Raw genomic sequence first — 21,523 nt, 5'->3', positions numbered from 1 at the left:
TGGATGGGAATTTTACCATCAGTTTGTCCGCCAGGGTCCTGTGGTATAGCATCACTCTCGAACCCCTTTCCTCTTCGGGTATAAGAGTGGAAAGGTTCTCCTTATACCGTGGGTCGAGCAGTGTGTACACCCAGTAATCCGTAGTGGCCAGAATGCGTGTAACGCGAGGGTTACGAGAAAGGCATCCTAACATGAAGTCAGCCATGTGTGCCAGGGTACCTGTACGCAACACATGACTGTCTTCAATAGGAAGATCACTTTCAGGATCCTCCTCCTGCTCCTCAGGCCATACACCCTGAAAGGATGACAGGCAAGCAGCATGGGTACCCTCAGCAGTGGGCCAAGCTGTCTCTTTCCCCTCCTCCTCATCCTCCTCATGCTCCTCCTCCTCCTCCTCAACGCGCTGAGATATAGACAGGAGGGTGCTCTGACTATCCAGCGACATACTGTCTTCCCCCGCCTCTGTTTCCGAGCGCAAAGCGTCTGCCTTTATGCTTTGCAGGGAACTTCTCAAGACGCATAGCAGAGGAATGGTGATGCTAATGATTGCAGCATCGCCGCTCACCATCTGGGTAGACTCCTCAAAGTTTCCAAGGACCTGGCAGATGTCTGCCAACCAGGCCCACTCTTCTGTAAAGAATTGAGGAGGCTGACTCCCACTGCGCCGCCCATGTTGGAGTTGTCATTCCACTATAGCTCTACGCTGCTCATAGAGCCTGGCCAACATGTGGAGCGTAGAGTTCCACCGTGTGGGCACATCACACAGCAGTCGGTGCACTGGCAGATGAAACCGATGTTGCAGGGTGCGCAGGGTGGCAGCGTCCGTGTGGGACTTGCGGAAATGTGCGCTGACCCAACGCACCTTTCCGAGCAGGTCTGACAAGCGTGGGTAGCTTTTCAGAAAGCGCTGAACCACCAAATTAAAGACGTGGGCCAGGCATGGCACGTGCGTGAGGCTGCTGAGCTGCAGAGCCGCCTCCAGGTTACGGCCGTTGTCACACACGACCATGCCCGGTTGGACGCTCAGCGGCGCAAGCCAGCGGTCGGTCTGCTCTGTCAGACCCTGCAGCAGTTCGTGGGCCGTGTGCCTCTTCTCTCCTAAGCTGAGTAGTTTCAGCACGGCCTGCTGACGCTTGCCCACTGCTGTGCTGCCGTGCCGCACGACACCGACTGCTGGGGACGTGCTGCTGCTGACAGATCTTGATTGCGAGACAGAGGTTGCGTAGTAGGAGGAGGAGGAGGAGGGTGGTTTAGTGGAGGAAGCATACACCGCCGCAGATACCACCACCAAGCTGGGGCCCGCAATTCTGGGGGTGGGTAGGACGTAAGCGGTCCCAGGCTCTGACTCTGTCCCAGCCTCCACTAAATTCACCCAATGTGCCGTCAGGGAGATATAGTGGCCCTGCTCGCCTGTGCTTGTCCACGTGTCCGTTGTTAAGTGGACCTTGGCAGTAACCGCGTTGGTGAGGGCGCGTACAATGTTGCGGGAGACGTGGTCGTGCAGGGCTGGGACGGCACATCGGGAAAAGTAGTGGCGACTGGGAACTGAGTAGCGCGGGGCCGCTGCCGCCATCATACCTTTGAAAGCCTCCGTTTCCACAACCCTATACGGCAGCATCTCCAGGCTGATAAATTTGGCTATGTGCATGTTTAACGCTTGAGCGTGCGGGTGCGTGGCGGCGTACTTGCGCTTGCGCTCCAACACTTGCGCTAGCCACGGCTGGACGGTGCGCTGAGAGACATTGGTGGATGGGGCCGAGCACAGCGGAGGTGAGGGTGTGGGTGCAGGCCAGGAAACGGTAGTGCCTGTGTCCTGAGAGGGGGTTTGGATCTCAGTGGTAGGTTGGGGCACAGGGGGAGAGGCAGCGGTGCAAACCGGAGGCGGTGAACGGCCTTCGTCCCACCTTGTGGGGTGCTTGGCCATCATAGGTCTGCGCATGCTGGTGGTGGTGAGGCTGGTGGTGGTGGCTCCCTGGCTGATCTTGGCGCGACAAAGGTTGCACACCACTGTTCGTCGGTCGTCTGCACTCTCAGTGAAAAACTGCCAGACCTTTGAGCACCTCGGCCTCTGCAGGGTGGCATGGCGCGAGGGGGCGCTTTGGGAAACAGTTGGTGGATTATTCGGTCTGGCCCTGCCTCTACCCCTGGCCACCGCACTGCCTCTTCCAACCTGCCCTGCTGCTGCACTTGCCTCCCCCTCTGAAGACCTGTCCTCAGTAGGCGTAGCAAACCAGGTGGGGTCAGTCACCTCATCGTCCTGCTGCTCTTCCTCCGAATCCTCTGTGCGCTCCTCCCTCGTACTTACTCCAATTACTACTACCTGAGTGATAGACAACTGTGTCTCATCGTCATCGTCCTCCTCACCCACTGAAAGCTCTTGAGACAGTTGCCGGAAGTCCCCAGCCTCATCCCCCGGACCCCGGGAACTTTACAAAGGTTGGGCATCGGTCGCGACAAACTCCTCCAGTGGGAGAGGATTCGGAACCATTGCTGCCCATTCTGGGCAGGGGCCCGAGAACAGTTCCTGGGAGTCTGCCTGCTCCTCAGAATGTGTCATTGTAATGGAGTGAGGAGGCTGGGAGGAAGGAGGAGCAGCAGGCAGAGGATTCAGAGTTGCAGCAGTGGACAGCGCAGAATTCTGGGTGGTCGATAGATTGCTGGATGCACTTTCTGCCATCCACGACAGGACCTGCTCACACTGCTCATTTTCTAATAAAGGTCTACCGCGTGGACCCATTAATTGTGAGATGAATGTGGGGACGCCAGAAACGTGCCTCTCTCCTAATCCCGCAGCAGTCGGCTGCGATACACCTGGATCAGGAGCTCGGCCTGTGCCCACACCCTGACTTGGGCCTCCGCGTCCTCGCCCGCGTCCACGTCCTCTAGGCCTACCCCTACCCCTCAGCATGCTGTATTACCAGTAGTGCAGAAACAGAACGCTGTAATTAAATGTGCCGCTTATTGGCCTGTGGTTGGAGGCTGACTTCCCTTACAGAACGCACAGCAGAGCCAGGAAACAATTTTGCGCACGCCTGTAGTGAGACGTAGGTGCGTATGACTGAGCTAGTGGAATTCACAGCGCAGAAGCAGTCAAGTGGCCAAAGGCCAGTAGTAGGCCTTAAGTATTTTGCTTCTATTTTTTTAAAATGCTGAGCTGATACAGCAGACAGATACTGTAGGCAGCGTATAATATTATGTATACTCTTTCCCTCTGGCGGGATGACGGCGATCATGTAACAGAGACAGCAGATCTAGGAAACAGTTTTGCGCAAGCCTGCTGTAACGCTTAGCTGCGTATTAATTAGGACTACTACCCCCAGCAGATAGATACTGTAGGCAGCGTATAATATTATGTATACTCTTTCCCTCTGGCGGGATGACGGCGATCATGTAACAGAGACAGCAGATCCAGGAAACAATTTTGCGCAAGCCTGCTGTAACGCTTAGCTGCGTATTAATTAGGACTACTACCCCCAGCAGATAGATACTGTAGGCAGCGTATAATATTATGTTTACTGTTTCCCTCTGGCGGGATGACGGCGATCATGTAACAGAGACAGCAGATCCAGGAAACAATTTTTGTGCAAGCCTGCTGTAACGCTTAGCTGCGTATTAATTAGGACTACTACCCCCAGCAGATAGATACTGTAGGCAGCGTATAATATTATGTATACTCTTTCCCTCTGACGGGATGACGGCGATCATGTAACAGAGACAGCAGATCCAGGAAACAATTTTGCGCAAGCCTGCTGTAACGCTTAGCTGCGTATTAATTAGGACTACTACCCCCAGCAGATAGACACTGTAGGCAGCGTATAATATTATGTATACTCTTTCCCTCTGGCGGGATGACAGCGCTGATGTAACAGAGACAGCAGATCCAGGAAACAATTTTGCGCAAGCCTGCTGTAACGCTTAGCTGCGTATTAATTAGAACTACTACCCCCAGCAGACACGCAGTAAACTGAAGACGGTCACAGGCAGCCCAAATATAGTATTTTTCCCCAATTTTTTTGGAAAAAGCCCACTGCCTATATAGCCTGAATATCTCTTTCCCTGCCTCACCAGTACTGCCCCTATACTCTGTACAATGACTGCAGACTACGGACGCAATGCTCTGCATGGCCGATATACAAAAAAAAAAATGGTGCAACACTGCTAAAAGCAGCCTCAACAGTACTGCACACGGTCAGATGTGGCCCTAAGAAGGACCGTTGGGGTTCTTGAAGCCTAAAATAACTCCTAACGCTCTCCCTATAGCAGCTCCGGCACCAGCAGCACTTTCCCTGATCTCTGTCAGAATGCATCTGTGGTGAGCCACGGGAGGGGCCGATTTATATACTCGGGTGACACCTGATTTATATACTCGGTGACACCTGATCTCGCCAGCCACTCACTGCAGGGGGGTGGTATATTGGCCAGAAAAGCGCGCTAACGTCTCAGAGATGAAAGTGAAAGTAACTCGAACATCGCGTGGTAGTCGCCTCTAGTAACGAGCATCTCGAACACGCTAATACTCGACTGAGTATCAAGCTCGGACGAGTACGTTCGCTCATCTCTAGTGTAAATGCTTGGTACCCAGCTTTCAAAGTAAAGGTACAAATGGTTTAGATAGACAGGTGCCGTTGTGCTTGTTTAGATTTAATTTGTGCATATTTTGTGTATTTAAAGGATATACATTTACATAGTGTAGACACATGTTTAAAGCATATCTCCAGTCCTCGACATACAAAGATGGTCGTCTCGGTTCTCTGACTACCTGATGCACACTGTGTATTAGTATGCATAGGTAGTCTAAGCCACTACATGCTGCTCTGACTGGACAAGGCTGCTCACATGGGCAGCAGTAGCCAATCAATGCAGGGTATAGTGGCTTAATAATGATACATGCTAAGTTTCCTAGATAAAGAGTACTCTGGTACTCAAAATATCCAATACATAACATGATTTAAAGAGGTTGTTTCCTAAATACACCCCTGGTCTATATGCCCTATCAGGACATGATTCCCGGCAATGCTTCCTGCATTGCACTGTCCGTAGTGCAGTGGCCCAGGTTGGTATTACAGGCCCATGGAATTCAATGCAATACCAACCCAGGAAGCTGCAATACAGACATTGCTATCTGCTTCCTGTACTGTCTCTACTGCAGTGGTGTCAGGAATAAAATGATTAGTTGGCATCCTGTATGTTGGACCCACATAATATCTGTTGATGACCTATACTGAGGAAAGGTCATCAACAAAAAAAAACCCAAGTTCCCAAAAACCCCTCTAATAAGGTACACTTAGTGGGTATGCTAGTAAAAGCTAAGATTATACATAGGGCTCCATTCACCCGACAGAGGGTGATGGGACCAAATACTGTATTCTGCTACACCGCAAAAAAAATGGTATGGAATAGCATAAAAGACTGCTATTCTATACAGAAGCTATACAATAAAATTATACTGCATGGTATATTGGTATGTCTTTTTACAACAGGACCATAAAAAGAGGTTTCCTACAGTATGCATTGCTCAACCTGTGAGATATGTCACAGATTAGTTTGGAGATTTTCTGGTATACGCATCTAAAAGACCACCATAGTGATGTAAAGAACACCTGTATTGTATACAGAAAAAGCACAAATGTAAAAAATAATTAATATATTATGTATTTTTATAATATATAATTAATATATAAACAGTATCAGTATATAGTATACAAATACTACCATTATACCATAACTGGTACTACTATACTCACATATATATGTAATCACCCATAAGCATACATACATACATACATTCATGCTTACACATTAGGTTTTGTTCTCATCAGTGTCAGGAATTCCATTCAGAACTTGTTGCTAAATTCTGTTTAAAAAAGGTGAAATAGTGCTGCATGCAGTACTATTTCATCATGTAAAATGCTGATCAGAAACTGAACAGACACTATTATTTTTATGTCTTACTGGTGCCGTATTGAAGCCGCAGGTGTAGTAACTGTGCTGGTCACTGGAGAGTAGTCAAGATAGCCGGGAAGTCACGGTATGCAGTGCAATGGGATGAGATGGAAGCATAATCAAATGGATCCCAGAGGTCAACAGCAGGAGGTATCGGTATGTAGTACAATGGGATGAGACGGAAGTGTAGTCAAATGGAAGCCGGAGGTCAGCAGCAGGAGGTATCGGTATGCAGTACAATGGGATGAGATGAAAGCATAGGCAAATGGAAGGCAGAGGTCAGCAGCAATCAGTATGATTGCATTGAGCTGGAGGAAGAGGAACTTGATCAAGGTGGTGGAGCACAATAATCACATGCTAGATCTGAGGCACGGTCAGGCTTTTATAGAAGGTCCCAATTAGTAGCAGGGGGAAGCATGAATGTTGGAGGCCAGCTCCCAGGAATTTTCCTCTGGGCCATATCCCTTCCACTGGAGCAGGTACTGCAGCCTCCCTCTATGTTTTCTGGAGTCTAGGATCTGATATACCAGGAACTTCTCTTTACCCTGGACCATCACTGGTGGAGGAGGTGGTGGGCTTCTTCCTGGGAAAGTGTTCTCCATGAATGGCTTGAGAGGTGATACATGTAACACTGGATGGATTTGAAGACTGCCAGGGAGTTTTAGGTGGAAGGCGACTTGGCCCACTTTTCCGGAAATTTGAAAGAGCCCAATACATTTTTGCCCCAATTTGGAAGCAGGTACATGGGCCTTCAGGTTCTTGGCCTATAACCATACTTCTTCTTCCACCTAGAAGGCAGGAGCAGCTTGGCGGAGTTTATTCGCCGCCTTTTTGAAAGCATCTTGGGCTTCCTATAAGGCTTCTTTTAACTCTTCCTGAGTTCTAGTCAGTGCTGCCAGTCTCTGGGTGACAGTCATCATTTGAGTATTAATAGGGAGGCCAGGAATGCATACCATAATTGGTATGCATACCATAATTGGCGTAGAACAGAGTCTGGGCAGTAGAACTGTGTTTCGCATTATTATAGGTAAACTCTGCTGTCGATAAGTAATCCACCCAATCATCCTGGAGATGGGAGAGGTAGCAGCAAAGATACTCCTTCAGAGTCTGATTTGTTCTCTCAGTCTAGCCATTAGACTGCGGATGAAAGGCAGAGGAAAGATTCACTGAGGTTTCCAGGGCCGTGCAGAAGTGTTTCCAGAATCTTGAGGTGAACTGAGCACCTCTATCAGAGACCACATCCTCAGGAATTCCATGTAGTCAGAACAGTTCCCAAATCATCAACTTTGCGCTGTGTTCAGCGGTGGGAATCTTTTCAATGGGGATGAAGTGAGCCATCTTCGTGAGTCGGTCTAGGACTACAAGGATGGTGATCATTCCCTTTGAGGGTGGCACATCCACTTTAAAGTCCATAGATATAGACCCTCATAGCCTGGATGGGACTGGAATGGGCTGTAGCAAACCAAGATGGCAAGCTTGTGGTGTCTTTTTTTGAGCACATACTTCGCAAGACGTAGCGTACCTCTTTACAAGGTCTTTGTGACCCCAAGGTGACGGGTGAGTTTGGAGTCATGGACTAGCTTGAGGACTTCGAGTTGACCAGCTTCAGGGCAATATAATTGATGTCCCTGTCTCCAAAGTCCATTCTCAAAAAAAAGCTTCACTTCCTGACTCGGAAAAGAGTCAGTTTCATAGTCTCTTTTAAACTTTTGTTAGGAGGTCCTTAGAATGTAGGATACTTAAAAAAAATCTTTGAAGACAGAATTGTGTGGCCAGTATCTAACTTCTCTTCAGGCTCTACAAATATACCGGACAGTGCAAAAATCCTTGCCATTTCGGAAATCTGAGCAGTAGGACACAACAAAATTAAACCTGGGGAATAACAGGGCCCATCATGCCTGTCTTGCAGATAACCTCTTGGCAGTATGGAGGAATTCTAAATTTTTATGGTCAGTAAGCACCGTTACTGGATGATGGTCTCCCTCCAAGAGGTGCGTCAATTTGGTGAAAGCCTTCCTGATGGACAGAAGTTCCTTGTTCCTGACATCATAGTTTTTCTCTGTGGGTGTAGGACAGAAATGCGCAAGGATGTAGTTGCACCTTATCTCCAACTTGCTTTTAAATGATACCTCCTACTGCGGAGTTTTAAGATTCTTAAAAGTGGCTTGTTCTTCCGGGGACCAGGAAAATGTGTGTGCTTTCTTTGTGAGGGAGGTGATGGGAGAGATGACTTTTGAGAAGTCCTTGATAAATCTTCTGTAGAAATTCATGAAACCAATCAGGCACTGTTCATATTTCTTGGAACGGGCCAATCCAGGATGGCTTTAATCTTGCTAGGATCCATATTTAAGCCCTCTAGGGAGATAATGTATCCCAGGAATTGTATTTGGGTCTGTTAAAACTCACATTTCTCTAACTTGATGTAGAGGTTATTCTTTTGGAGTAGTTCCAAGACCACTCAAACTTGTTTGCGATGTTCCTCCAAATTTTCAGAGAATAGGAGGATGTCATCAAGATATGTGACTACGAATTGATCCAACAGGTCTCGAAATACATAATAAAGTGCTGGAAGGTAGCGGAAGCATTGCAGAGAACGAACGGCATCACTGGAGATTCACAGTGGCTATATCTTGTTCGGAAAGCCATCTTCCACTCCTCTCCAAGATGGATCCATACCAAATTATATGCTCCTCTGAGGTCTAGTTTCATAAAGACCATGGCTGCCTGAAGCCTCTCCAGCAGTTCTGGGATTAACAGGAGAGGATAGCGATTTTTAATGGTAATCCTTTTTACTTCCCAATAATTAATGCACGGTCTACGATAAAATGGGTGCTCCTGCTGGAGAGGAAGAAGGCTGGATGAAGCCCTTCTTTAGATTTTCATCCAGATGTTCCCAAAGGGCCCCTAACTCTGACTCTACGAGGTTGAAGATACGCCCAAATGGAGTAAAAGATCCAGGAAGCAGCTCAAAAGGACAGTCATACAACCAGTGAGGTGGTAGCTGGTCAGCTGTCTTCTTGCTGCAAACATCTTTGAACATCCGGTAGTATGTTAATAAACTCTGCCTTATATTCTGCAATGGAAAGTCGCCCTTGTCGTAGACTGTGTTACCTCCCTTCAGCCATGGCACAGCTATTCGGATCATCAAAGATTTGCTCCACAACGGCCGTGAAGTCATCAAGGCTGTTGAGGAGATTATTGTTTGTCTCTACGTATGGTGAGGCCCAGGCAAGCGCCTCATCAGTGAGGAGGTTAATGATAAAGAATACTCTTTCTGGTCACTAGTAAACAATGTCAGCTGCATTTGAAAATAAATCCGGCATTGATTGAGTAAGCCTCTATGCTGACGGTGATCCCCACTGAACTTTGCGGGCAGTGCCATGCGGACATCAGAGCCTGAGAGATGCAAGTCCAGAAGTTGCTTCTGTAAACTAATGATTTTCTTCTGTTGATCTAGCACCAGTGTCTGTAAACCAGCTAACGTCTCTTGCTAGGAGTTGCAAAATTCGTGGAACTCTGTAACTTGTTTCCACAGAGTGGTGACTACAGGCTTAATGTTTAGGCGTGATTATTTTGTTATGCATTACCGACACTTGATTGGAGGCGCAGGTGTAGTAGCTTACTGGAGAATAGTTAAGATAGCCAGGAGTCGTTATTGGGAAGTCACGGAATGCAGTACAATGGAATGAGACAGAAGCATAGTCAAATGGAAGCCAGAGGTCAGCAGCAGGAGATATCAGTATGTAGTACAATGGGATGAGACGGTAGCATAGTCAAATGAAAGCAGGAGGTCAGCAGCAGGAACTATCTGTATGCAGTATAATGAGATGAACCCAAGAGAGCTGCTGACTGGAGTGCAAGAGGTCCTGGGTTCAGGTCCTGACAATTATAGCCAATGGAGCTTGTTTGACACCATTTGGTTCCATCATATGATGGTTTCGTTCGGCAATAGGTGCTATTTTCCTGCTTCCATAATGGAACTCTTTAGTGCTAGTGTGAAGGAACACCTACATGCAAATATGTTGTACACACAGATACGCGCAGATATACATAAGCACATAAATACAAACATACTTATTATGCACATGTATATACATGTACTCGATGTACATTTACACACACACATACCTTCTCTACAGTTACCGAAAACTTCTAAACTGCATGTTGACTAAAGCTGGAAGTCAGACCACTAAAGTAGATAGAAATAATAATGTCTGAGGAAAACTACGACATAGTGGGAATAACAGAAACCTGGTTGAATGAAAACTGTGACTGGGCGGTGAATTTACTGGGTTACAGTTTGTTCAGAAGGGATCGTAAAAACCAGAAAGGAGAAGGGGTTTTCTTCCATGTAAAATCCTGTTTAAAACCCAAATTATCGGATGATATATGGGAGCGAGATTAACATGTGTAGTCTCTATGGGTGGAAATACATGGAGGGAAAAACAACAATAAAATCCTCATAGGGGTTTTCTATAGACCACCAAATATAACAGAAGCTAGTTAAAATCTATTATTGAAACAAATAGATGAAGCAGCAAATCACAATGAGGTAATTATTAGGGGGGACTTTAAGTATCCGGATACAAACTGGGAAGCCGAAACCTGCAGATCTCATAAAGGTAACAACTTCCTGTTGATTACTTAAGATAATTACCTTACACAACTCGTACTGGACTCGATTAGGAGGATGGCTATTTTGGACTTAATATTAATCAATAGACCTGACAGAATAACACGGGTAAAGATTGGGGGAAACCTGGGAAATAGTGACCATAATATAACACATTTGAACTTGTCCTTCAAGAGAGAGATTTATAGGAGAGCTACAAAAATACTAAACTTTAGGAAGGCCAAGTTCGATCAGCTTAGTGATGCCCTTAACCTTATTGACTGGGGCAATGTCTTCAAAAATAAGAGTACAAACAATAAATGGGAAACATTTAAGAACATCCTGATTACTTACTGTGAGAGGTTCATACCTTACAGGAATAAAAGACTTAGTAATAAAAGAAAACCAATATGGCTTAATAAAGGTGTAAAGAGGGGCAACAAACAGTAAAAATAAAGCGTTTAAACTACTAAAACAAGAAGGCAGTGAAGAAGCACAAAAAACCAATAAGGAAAAAAATTAATTATGTAAAAATCAGATAAAAGCAGCAAAGATTTAGACAGAGAGACTTATTGCCAAAGAGCATAAAACTAACCCTAAAGTGTTCTTTAGCTATATAAATAGTTAAAAGATTAATACTGAAAGTGTTGGCCCTTTTAATAAATAATGTAGGAGAAATTGTAGAGGACGATGAGGAGAAAGCAAATCTATTTAAAGGAGATGTCCCGCGCCGAAACGGGTTTTTTTTTTTTTTAAACCCCCCCCCCCCGTTCGGCGCGAGACAACCCCGATGCAGGGGTTAAAAAAACCACCCGCACAGCGCTTACCTGAATCCCGGCGGTCCGGTGACTTCAATACTTACCGCTGAAGATGGCCGCCGGGATCTTCTACCTTCGTGGACCGCAGCTCTTCTGTGCGGTCCACTGCCGATTCCAGCCTCCTGATTGGCTGGAATCGGCACGTGACGGGGCGGAGCTACACGGAGCCGCTCTCTGGCACGAGCGGCTCCATAGAAGAAAGCTGAAGACCCGGACTGCGCAAGCGCGGCTAATTTGGCCATCGGAGGCCAAAAATTAGTCGGCTCCATGGAGACGAGGACGCCAGCAACGGAGCAGGTAAGTATAAAACTTTTTATAACTTCTGTATGGCTCATAATTAATGCACAATGTACATTACAAAGTGCATTATTATGGCCATACAGAAGTGTATAGACCCACTTGCTGCCTCGGGACATCTCCTTTAATAGCCTTTTCTCCAGTGTATTCACTGAGGAAAATTAAATGTCAGATGAGATGCAGAGTGATAATGTAAACTCTCCACTAAATATCACCAGTCTAACCCAGAAAGAAATGCAGAGCTGTCTTAGAAAGATTAAAATAGACAAATTGCCAGGTCACGATGGCAACCATCTCTGTGTTTTAAGAGAATTAAACAATGTCATACACAGACCCTTGTTTCTTATATTTAAGGACTTTATAGTGATAGGCTCTGTTTTACTGGATTGGCGCGTAGCCAATGTGGTGCCGATATTCAAAATGGGTTCAAAAAATGAACCTGGAAATCAGAGGCCGGTAAGTTGGGGGCTTAGGGTGCGTTCAGACGAGCGTGTTTTGGTGCGTGCATATGCACGCACAAAAACACGCTTGTATTTACAACACTGCATTCCCTATGGTGTGTGCACATGTCCGTACTTTGCAGGTGCGTGCCTGCAAAGATAGGACATGCGTGCACCATAGGGAATGCACGCATTGTTTTCAATGGATCCGCGGCTGCTGCCGGCGGCTCCATTGAAAACAATGACCTGCTGGCTCCCTGCATTCCTTTTCAGGGAAGGACTATACATATAAGCCCTTCCCTGAAAAAGAAAGGTTTTAGTGTAAAAAAAAAAAAAAAATGCAGGCATTCTCTTCAATGGAGCCGCTTCTGCTGCCGGCAGCTCCATTGAAGACAATGGTCTGTGGCACACCTGAATTGTTTTTCAGGCAAGGGCTTTACATATAAGCCCTTCCCTGAAAATCAATTAAAAGTGATTTAAAAAACAAAAAAAATAGATACTCACCTCCCTTCAGCTGCTGGGGCACAGCCGCATCTTCTCCTGCTGTCCCCTGCACTGTGGTGCTGATCTAGTGCTCAGCCAATCACAGGCAACTCTCCCCGAATGAATGACCGGTGAGAGTTGCCTGTGATTGGCTGACCTCAGCCAATTACATACAACTCTTTCAGCAGGCGGGGATTTTAAATCCCCGCCTGCTGATAGATCAGCAGTTCAGCACCACAGTGCAGGGGACAGCAGGAGAAGACGCGGCTGTGCCCCAGCAGCTGAAGGGAGGTGAGTACCTTTTTTCAAATTTTTTTTACTATTTTAAAAGGCTTTTCAGGGAAGGGCTTATGAAACCCTTCCCTGCAAAGCCACTGACAGCTGCCGGGGCTCAGCGGGGACTTCTGCCGCTGTCCACGGCTCTGTAGCGCTGCTGAGCTATCAGCAGCCGGGGATTTAAAATCCCCTCCTGCTGGTAGCTCTGATTGTGATTGGCTGAAGCAATTCAGCCAACCACAATCAGAGCTACCAGCAGGCGGGGATTTTAAGTCCCCGGCTGCTGATAGCTCAGAACTACAGAGCTGGGGACAGAGCTAGAAGTCACGGCGGAGCCCCGGCAGCTGAAGGGAGGTGAGAATTGTTTTTTTTTTACTTTTTGCACTATTTTAAATGGCTTTTCAGGGAAGGGCTTATGAAGCCCTTCACTGAAAAGCCATTGACAGGATGCCGGCAGCAGGATGCCGGCAGCAGGTTGAGAATTGAAGAATTCCTTTTGCTGCATCTGCCACAGATGTGGCAGATGTAGCAGCAGGGAATTCTCTTAACTAGCGGGGGTGAAGGATACATCGGCCGCATGCGGCAGATGTGTTCTTCATGCCCGCGGGGGTCACAGCAGCTGCGGACAGGTAAGTTTTTTTAAATTCTTTTTTGTTTTGCACTAAAATGTTTCTTTTTCAGGGAAGGGCTTATATGTAAAACCCTTCCCTGGAAAAGAATGCAGGGGACCAGCAGAGCATTGTTTTCAATGGAGCCGCCGGCAGCAGCCACGGCTCCATTGACAACAAGCACGCAGCTGTGTTCACGCGTGCTTTTGCTCGTACCTAGGTGCGGACGTATGTGCGCACCTAAGTACGCACCAAAACACGCTCGTCTGAATGCACCCTTAGACTTAAAAGTGGCAAATTAAGCTTAACACTGATAAATGTAACGTTATGCACATAGGCAGAGGAAATGTCATCATTACACACTAAATGGGAAACCACTGGGAAAAACTGAGATGGAAAAGGACTTGGGGATTTTACTTAACTGTAAGCTTAGATGGAGCAACCAGTGTCAGGCAGCTGCTGCCAAGGCACATAGGATAATGGGGTGCATCAAAAGAGGTCTAGGTGCACATGATAAGAAAATTGTTCTTCCTCTTTACAAGTCTCGGGTTAGACCACACATGGAATATTGTGTACAGTTTTAGGCACCGGTACTCAAGAAGGACATATCAGAGCTTGAGCAGATACAAAGTCGGGCAACTAAAGTAATAAACGCAATGGCTAAACTACAATACCCAGAGAGATTATAAAAATTGGGATTATTGAGTTTAGACAAAAGACGGCTGAGTGGGTGACCTAAAAGCTATGTTTAAATATATCAGGAGACAACACAGCAACCTGAGTGGAGAAAGCAGCTTCCTAGATTGTAAAAGTTGGTTGTTTGCCCTCCTCCCCCTCCTTGCCTTCACAATGATATCTCTAAGCAGCTGGTTGTGTCAAGTTGCAGGCAGGACCAGGAAACACTGTAGGGGGAGGTTGTATAGTGCAGGGAAGAAAGAAGAAAGAAGAGGAAGGAACTAAAGGCTATATTTTGCATCCTCCCACTATCACAGCTAACCGAGTGCCCGGGGCACAAGCCCCACTTTCTTCCTCCTAGCTATTGCCTTGGCTTGTTGCAGTTCTTTTGGAAGTAAAGAATGAAAGTTACCATTTGTTGACTTGAAGCAAAGAGTCTGAAAACCATTAAAAATGGATGCACAAACTATTTTAGGCCTAGAAAATTGTATAGCTTTTCATTATGTAGTCAATAAGCTTTTTATTCTGAACAAAATATCCCTCTAGAATACAGTTGTGATATAACAGAAATAAGTAGAAAGAACAAACTTTGAAACAGAGCTGAGAGATAAAAAAGTAACAGCATGTAAATCATGTGAAGAAGCTTTACAGGTGAAATCATTAGGATCATTTTATATTCACATATTCCCGTTGAGTGAGTGTTCATCTAGAACCAAAATCACATTGTATTACAGTGCTGCAAGAAAATGTGAAATATATCTGTAACTGCTAGGTACATTTCCTTAATGGCATTAACAGACTAGTAATACTCAGTTCCACTAAGGCATTTCCCTTTTATTGATCCACAAAATAGCATTGATCTTTTTGGGTGAAATGAATAAAACATGTTGCAGCCTTTGCAAAAATAAAACTGCTGAAATATCACAAGGTAAACAGCCACATTGATCAGTTTTATGTATTTACATATACTGTTGTTCCAAGCTTCACATCGTTCTCTGTGTACCTTTGTAAACAGTGCAGGTTTTAAGCTCCGTATATTACATTGTCATTGGAATTCTTCAACATCAGTAAATTGAATGGAAAAAAAATTGGTACATTTTTTTCGGTAAGCCTATCTGAATACAGTCAAGGACTGCATATGCAGTAGGAGAGCTTGGAATTTAGTTATAATTATAGAAACACTTGCAACTAATTTATTTCTTTCCCCAACGTCTAGGCAATAGTCTTAGTTACAAATATCCTACCATTTTGTGTTTACAATTACTATGCAGACTTACATGTTTCCATTGTGATAGACTACACACATATCCGGTGTAGTCTGATGCTGTAGTCATACCACTCATACATCTATCTCTACTAACATACATTCCCCCCACATGGTTGGTGGGTTTATCAGGGAACAATTAAAGCTATTGTTCATAAACCATACAGATAAAGGTAATAGAAAATGAAAAAAAGATTATTGGCAGGTTCAAATATATGTACATCTAACATAAGAGCCATGTAAAAAGTGACCATATGATAAAGCCATAAGTAAAAAACCAATGAGGAAGCTGCATGGCTAGGTTACTACTAGAGATGAGCGAGCATACTCGCTAAGGACAATTGCTCGATCGAGCATTGTCCTTAGCGAGTATCTCCCCGCTCGGGAGAAAAGGTTCGGCTGACGGCGCGGGTGACAGGTGAGTTGCGGCAGTCAGCAGGGGTGAGTGGGGGGAAGAGAGGGAGAGAGAGATCTCCCCTCCGTTCCTCCCCGCTCTCCCCCGCAGCTCCCTGCCCGCCGCCAGCAGCAAAATCTTTGCTCCCGAGCGGGCAGGTACTCGCTAAGGGCAATGCTCACTCATCACTAGTTACCACATATATAAGTCACAACTTCACTGATTTAGAATGTATACGTCTACCCCAACTTTGTTGTATCAAACACTGCTTTCGATAGACCAAACTTTTGGCCAATAATCTTTTTTCATTTTCTATTACCTGTATTTATCAGTATGGCTTGTGAGCACTAGCTTTCATTATTCCCTGATGAATCCACCAACCGAGTGTGTAAAATGCGTAGGAACATTAGAACATTGAAACATTTATGCATCTATATGTAAAGTGACAGCGTAGAATATTCATGAGTTTATATAAATTGATGTGGTTCTTGTTTTTTTATGGTAATTCAATATTAGTATATATAGTTGGATGAAACATTGAGTTTATGTGACAATTGATGTTATTCTTATTCTCTAGTAGATTGATTCCAGGGTATATATTTCGGAATATAATTAAGATATAATGTTCATTGTTTCATCTTGATTCATAGTCTTAATGACTATCATTGGGGTATAGGTGATTTACAGCTCTCCTACATTTATGTATTTGATCTCACCAGTATAGGGGATACCAAGGAGGGTGGGTGTCCTGCATAGCTAGCATACATAATAGGTTCACATTAGGGTTTTCACTTTAAAATGTATATATTAAAAGTTAAAGGGCCACTCCGGTGAACACACATTTTTCCATCTCTGCCCCCTCCCCTGATCACCTGTTACACTCTGGAGGTGTATTCCAGCCACTTCCCTGCAGTGTAGCACCCTATCTGCCGCCATCTTGATGCCGAAAGATGTTGGTTTCACTTTGACATCTATCTCTTAATTCATCAACACAGTTATACCATTTCTTTCTGTATTGGGGAGACAATTTTATTATCATTAACTCCTATAGTCTTTTAAATAAGCTATAGACCATACGTATAAAGTCAGTAGAATGAGCTGTGATCTACTCTATCATAGTTGTATGACAGGAGCTGTGTGATCATCATCAGTAACTGTGACAGGAATGACTGTGCCCCTCTGCAGCCAGGCCCTGTGTAACAGCATCACACAGACTGAGAAACTGACTAGAAAGTGAATACATAAACCCAAGTAAATATGAGCTGGTTAAAACTGGGATCACATTAACATCTGAGGAAAAAGAGGCTGGGACATTCAGATAGACAGAAATAACTAACAAAGGTAACACTCATTCACTTATATATCTACTGGGGGGATAGCTGCATAATGAATGAATAAGAAAATCAAAGTGGTTCTTTAAATTTCAACAAAAAAAGGGGTACTTTTGTTTAGAACATAATTTTTTGAGTATTTTTTCGTCTAACAAACTAACAGTGACTTCACAGTTTGCCGCATCTAATGATGACAAGCTATATAGAATGTACTGTATATAGGTCATACAATATATGTTGTACAATAAGATCGCTCTATTTAGTATGAGTATGCTATTGTCTAATTAGAAAAAAGTAATTAGATCCTAACACTACTTTTTTATTCTGGTTTTCTACATGTTTAGGTAGACAATGTTGGGGTCCAATTTCCAATTATTAGCTCAGGCAAACCCCAATAGCTAATCCACTACCCACTTTTTAGGCTCTTCACTCAATCAGATTTTTATTTTCCAAAGGTATATCATATGTAATAATTTCTCATGTAATACCCTAATTAATTCTTCTGTTACATTCTTGGTTTATATTAAATAATAGATGCAAACATTAGAAAAAAATCCAGACCCAAATATAGGCAGTGACAAAATAGCTTCCTGATTTCACTGGACAAAAATGGCTCCTGTACTGAGCACTTAGGAAGAATTGTGGGTTCTGCATGTGCAACACTCATTAGTGAAGCAGCACAATTATTAATGTCATCCGTTATGAAGAACCAGGCTATTAAACAAGAGCAGGCAATGCAGACGGTGAGAGAAATGGATAGTGAGGATGAATGACGGTCATAGAGAGTAATTGTTTTCCCTTCTTTTCTAGAAGATCCATTATGCCACCCAAGTGATAAACTATAACGTATTTATCTTACAGGCTGTTAATCAGGAACAGGATGAAGACTGGATGCTTCAGCAGGCACTTAAAGATTCACTTTTAACGGTATTATGCTTTCATCTTTTACATACCTAGCTGTTATAGAGGATATACATAGGATAGGTTACAGTCGAAGGGAACCAAAGTCATTTGACAGAAACAATGGCCGCAGTAAACAGGGATTCGGTATTACAAAATGAATACCATTAGTTTGGGCAACAATCAAGATCATGTTCAGGCTATGTGAATATACTATGGAACTAACTATGTAAATTGCAGTTGATAAATCATGAAAAAATAGAATTTTCAAAATGCGAATGTTGCATGTCAATAATATTCTGATAGGAAGAATTACCAATTTAAAATCTATCCATTGTATCAAAAGGTAATGTGCCCGTACATAAAGAAAGTATCGAATGTGAAGCATAAAATATATTAGGAAGTTGAAGTATTTTTAAATATACAACTAAAGGTCCCCTAAGCTGGTCAGTCTGCTTCATTGCCGGTCATGTGTTCTTTCATCAGCGCTGCAGAGAGACGTCTGTCTTCAGGTATGGCCGTCTTATTTCTGCAGTAACGGCTCAGTCACACGGGTACCGATGCGCCCGTGTGACTGAGCCCTTATACCGATTGGTTTAGTTAATCTTACTTTTGAAACTTTGCATAGTTGATCTGCTTCTTCCTCCAGATGCCCATTGACAGCTCCTTCAGTGTTTCTCTGCATGTAGAGTGACGTAACAATCAGAATCAGCAGGGAGGAGGGGCGGGAAAGTGCATATATGAACATAGATGAGTTTCATTGAACTCATCTCCAGTCCAACTCTGCAAAGTTTCCAGCTAGATTTACAAAAACACTAAATCGATCTGTACAAGTGGCAGACTTCTGAAATTAGCATGTCTGTCACTATGCCCTTCTTCTCGTAGCCAAGGAACCTTAGGGGACCTGACAGGTTCCCTTTACCCTTTATTTACATATGACTGGACAACCCCTATAACCTATAAAACCGTCAAACAAAAATGATTTTATTAAGTCATATTTGCATTAAAAGTTCTTTAGCTTATGGTTTCTGATACTTAGTGATTAATAATTTCAATACAAATCTACCACAGCATAAAATCGAGGAGAAAACTAGACTACAGGAAATGAATAAACCTCATCACAAGCAGGTAAGACAAGAATTGATGTATATTCCAGATGTATTTGTGGCATTTTAGAAATAAAAGAAGAAAAAAGATCCAAGCGCTTCGCGGGGGAGAAGTAGATCCACTCAGAAGTATATTGTCCTAAGGTTTATTGCAACGCGTTTCAGCCCCTCAAAGGGCCTTTTGGAATGTACACCATTGGGTCCCCCACATAGGGGGACACAAAGATCTGAGCTGCTCTCCATTAAGGATTGGGATCGAGGACCACCACTTTTACAGGCTTTCCTGGACTTCGAGGTACCGGTGGGGCACTCCTGTGACCTCACTGAGTACCAGGGTAAGTCCATTACATTATATTACTCACTGCTACACCATTCTTGACTGTAGGGGCACTACCCTGATTCCTATATACTTTTGTGACATTTTAGATACTTCATATCCCATTTCAATGAATAAGCAAAAATATTATCAGTTCAAGCTGTATATACAGTATAATATCATGTACTGAGAAATGTATAGACTAACCACTTCTTTTGTACTAAAAAAAGTCTTGTACAGGGAATACTACTTATTGCAAGGTAAGCTTCCTTACACTCAATGATCCACAAAGATCATCCAGTAAGTGCAAAGAAGAAAAGAGCTGCCTTCTACTACCAAATTATAGCTGTCATTTTTCATGAATTTCCTGTAAACAGAAATATCCAAATGGAACCAAGTAGAAATATGGCTATGTATGCTCATTTTATAGAGATCTATCTATCCTCATTTCTACTGAGTTTAAGGCTGTATTTACATGGGCATTTTTCACACATGAGTTTGTATGTTGTGAGACATTTAAAACTCAGTAAAAGTCTATTGTAGGGCTGCCGCACACAAACCTCACATAAACAGAGGCGGGAGGTGTAATTATACACTTATTCCATGCAGGCTTACCAGGATGTGGACTGCTCATCCAATTCTACTCCCAACATGTCAAAATCATATAAGCAGCACGAGGGGTTAAATTATCCACAGCACGTCTCCATAAAAAGCATAGTTCTTGTTTATTCAATACATTCTTTGCCGCAGCAGAAAATGCAAAGAATGGATTGAATAAACAAGAATTATGCTTTTTATGGAGACGTGCTGTGGATAATTTAACCCCTCGTGCTGCTTACATGATTTTGACATTTAAAACTCACACGTGAATAGAACCCATTGCTAATATGTCAAGCCCTTCCCCAAAAATCACTACTGGGGTTGCCTGCATTCCATTGCTTTGAATGGGGCTGGTGGCTGTAGCATCATACCTCCTAAACTATACTAAATATTTTTTTAAAAACATTACATTCCAAAGTTCAGAAAAAAATCATAGAACTTAAATTGCTAATAAAAAAGTGACATTTTTAAACCCGTAAATAATTAAAAAATGCATCACTTAAGTGGTTAAATTGCATTGTTGACTCATTTAAAAAACCTGCCCTGTGAGGCATGACATTGTAATAATAAACCTGCCACTGAAGGGGTTAATTCCTATGGGATGTAAAAAACAATTGTATCGCACTCGGATGTAAATATCATTTTCATGTTCCACGTCCAATGTTGAGTACCTGATCCTGTGCAATAAATGTCCTGTTGGGGCCTTTATAAGTTGGAGAAACAGGACAAAAACTTAGAGCAAGGATGAGATCTCATCACCACACAATTAAAGAGAGAAAGACAGAATTACCCGTGGCTGAGCACTTTTCTAGTCACGGACACAACATAGAACAGATCCTTATACCTAAAAGCAATTTCAGATAGCAAAGCCACAGAAAAATTTGGGAGTGCAAACTTATAACAACTTTTGACACTTACAACACGGGGTTAAATTCTTCAAGAGGATTCATGCATGACTAGGAAGTATAAGAAATCTACAGCACAGATAACACACAGGCCTGGTGACACCCCAACACTAATTCAGGCCCCATAAAACTTTCACATCTTTATCAGAGGACTTTTTAAGTATGTTTTTATTTCTCTACTCATCCTGTTGTAGCATCCTTTCAAGCGCAAATTAATCACACCATGTCTATGCCTTGTCATATGTATGTGTGTATATATATGCATGCCTGAGGAAGGACCCTGAGAGGTTCAAAAGCTCGCTTTAACATCATGTATTTTTGTTAGCCATTAAAAGGTATCATATCTACAAGATTACTTGGTTTCTCTTGTACAATTGCGCACGACAAGAGAGGGATGTGGGGTCGGTGTTCAGTTAGGGGCTGGAGATTGAGCTCTGTTTAGAAGGCCTTAAGTCCAGTCAGGGTGAGCAAGACACTTGTATGCAAAAGGAGGTATAGAATCAAACAGGAGGCGGGAGGAAGCAGGGTGAGATGGAGGAGGACTCAGGACAGAAG

At 43.9% G+C, this 21,523-nt stretch overlaps 1 protein-coding gene across 3 annotated transcripts in view; it reads left to right on the top strand.

Annotated features, from left to right (window-relative positions):
• EPSTI1 (epithelial stromal interaction 1) overlaps nt 1-21,523 on the top strand; it is a 97,254-nt gene that overhangs the window by 51,807 nt on the left and 23,924 nt on the right. For all 3 annotated transcript variants that reach the window (XM_066593228.1, XM_066593220.1, XM_066593237.1), the window contains 2 exons: nt 18,003-18,068; nt 19,113-19,169. In XM_066593228.1, the coding sequence (XP_066449325.1) occupies nt 18,003-18,068; nt 19,113-19,169 (123 nt within the window). The remainder of the gene's footprint in view (nt 1-18,002; nt 18,069-19,112; nt 19,170-21,523) is intronic.

The sequence above is a fragment of the Eleutherodactylus coqui genome, chromosome 1 (genome assembly GCF_035609145.1).
Source record: "Eleutherodactylus coqui strain aEleCoq1 chromosome 1, aEleCoq1.hap1, whole genome shotgun sequence".
In the NCBI taxonomy this organism is placed as follows: domain Eukaryota; kingdom Metazoa; phylum Chordata; class Amphibia; order Anura; family Eleutherodactylidae; genus Eleutherodactylus; species Eleutherodactylus coqui.
Note: the sequence above shows the minus strand (reverse complement) of the source record. Positions and strands in the feature narration are given on the sequence as shown.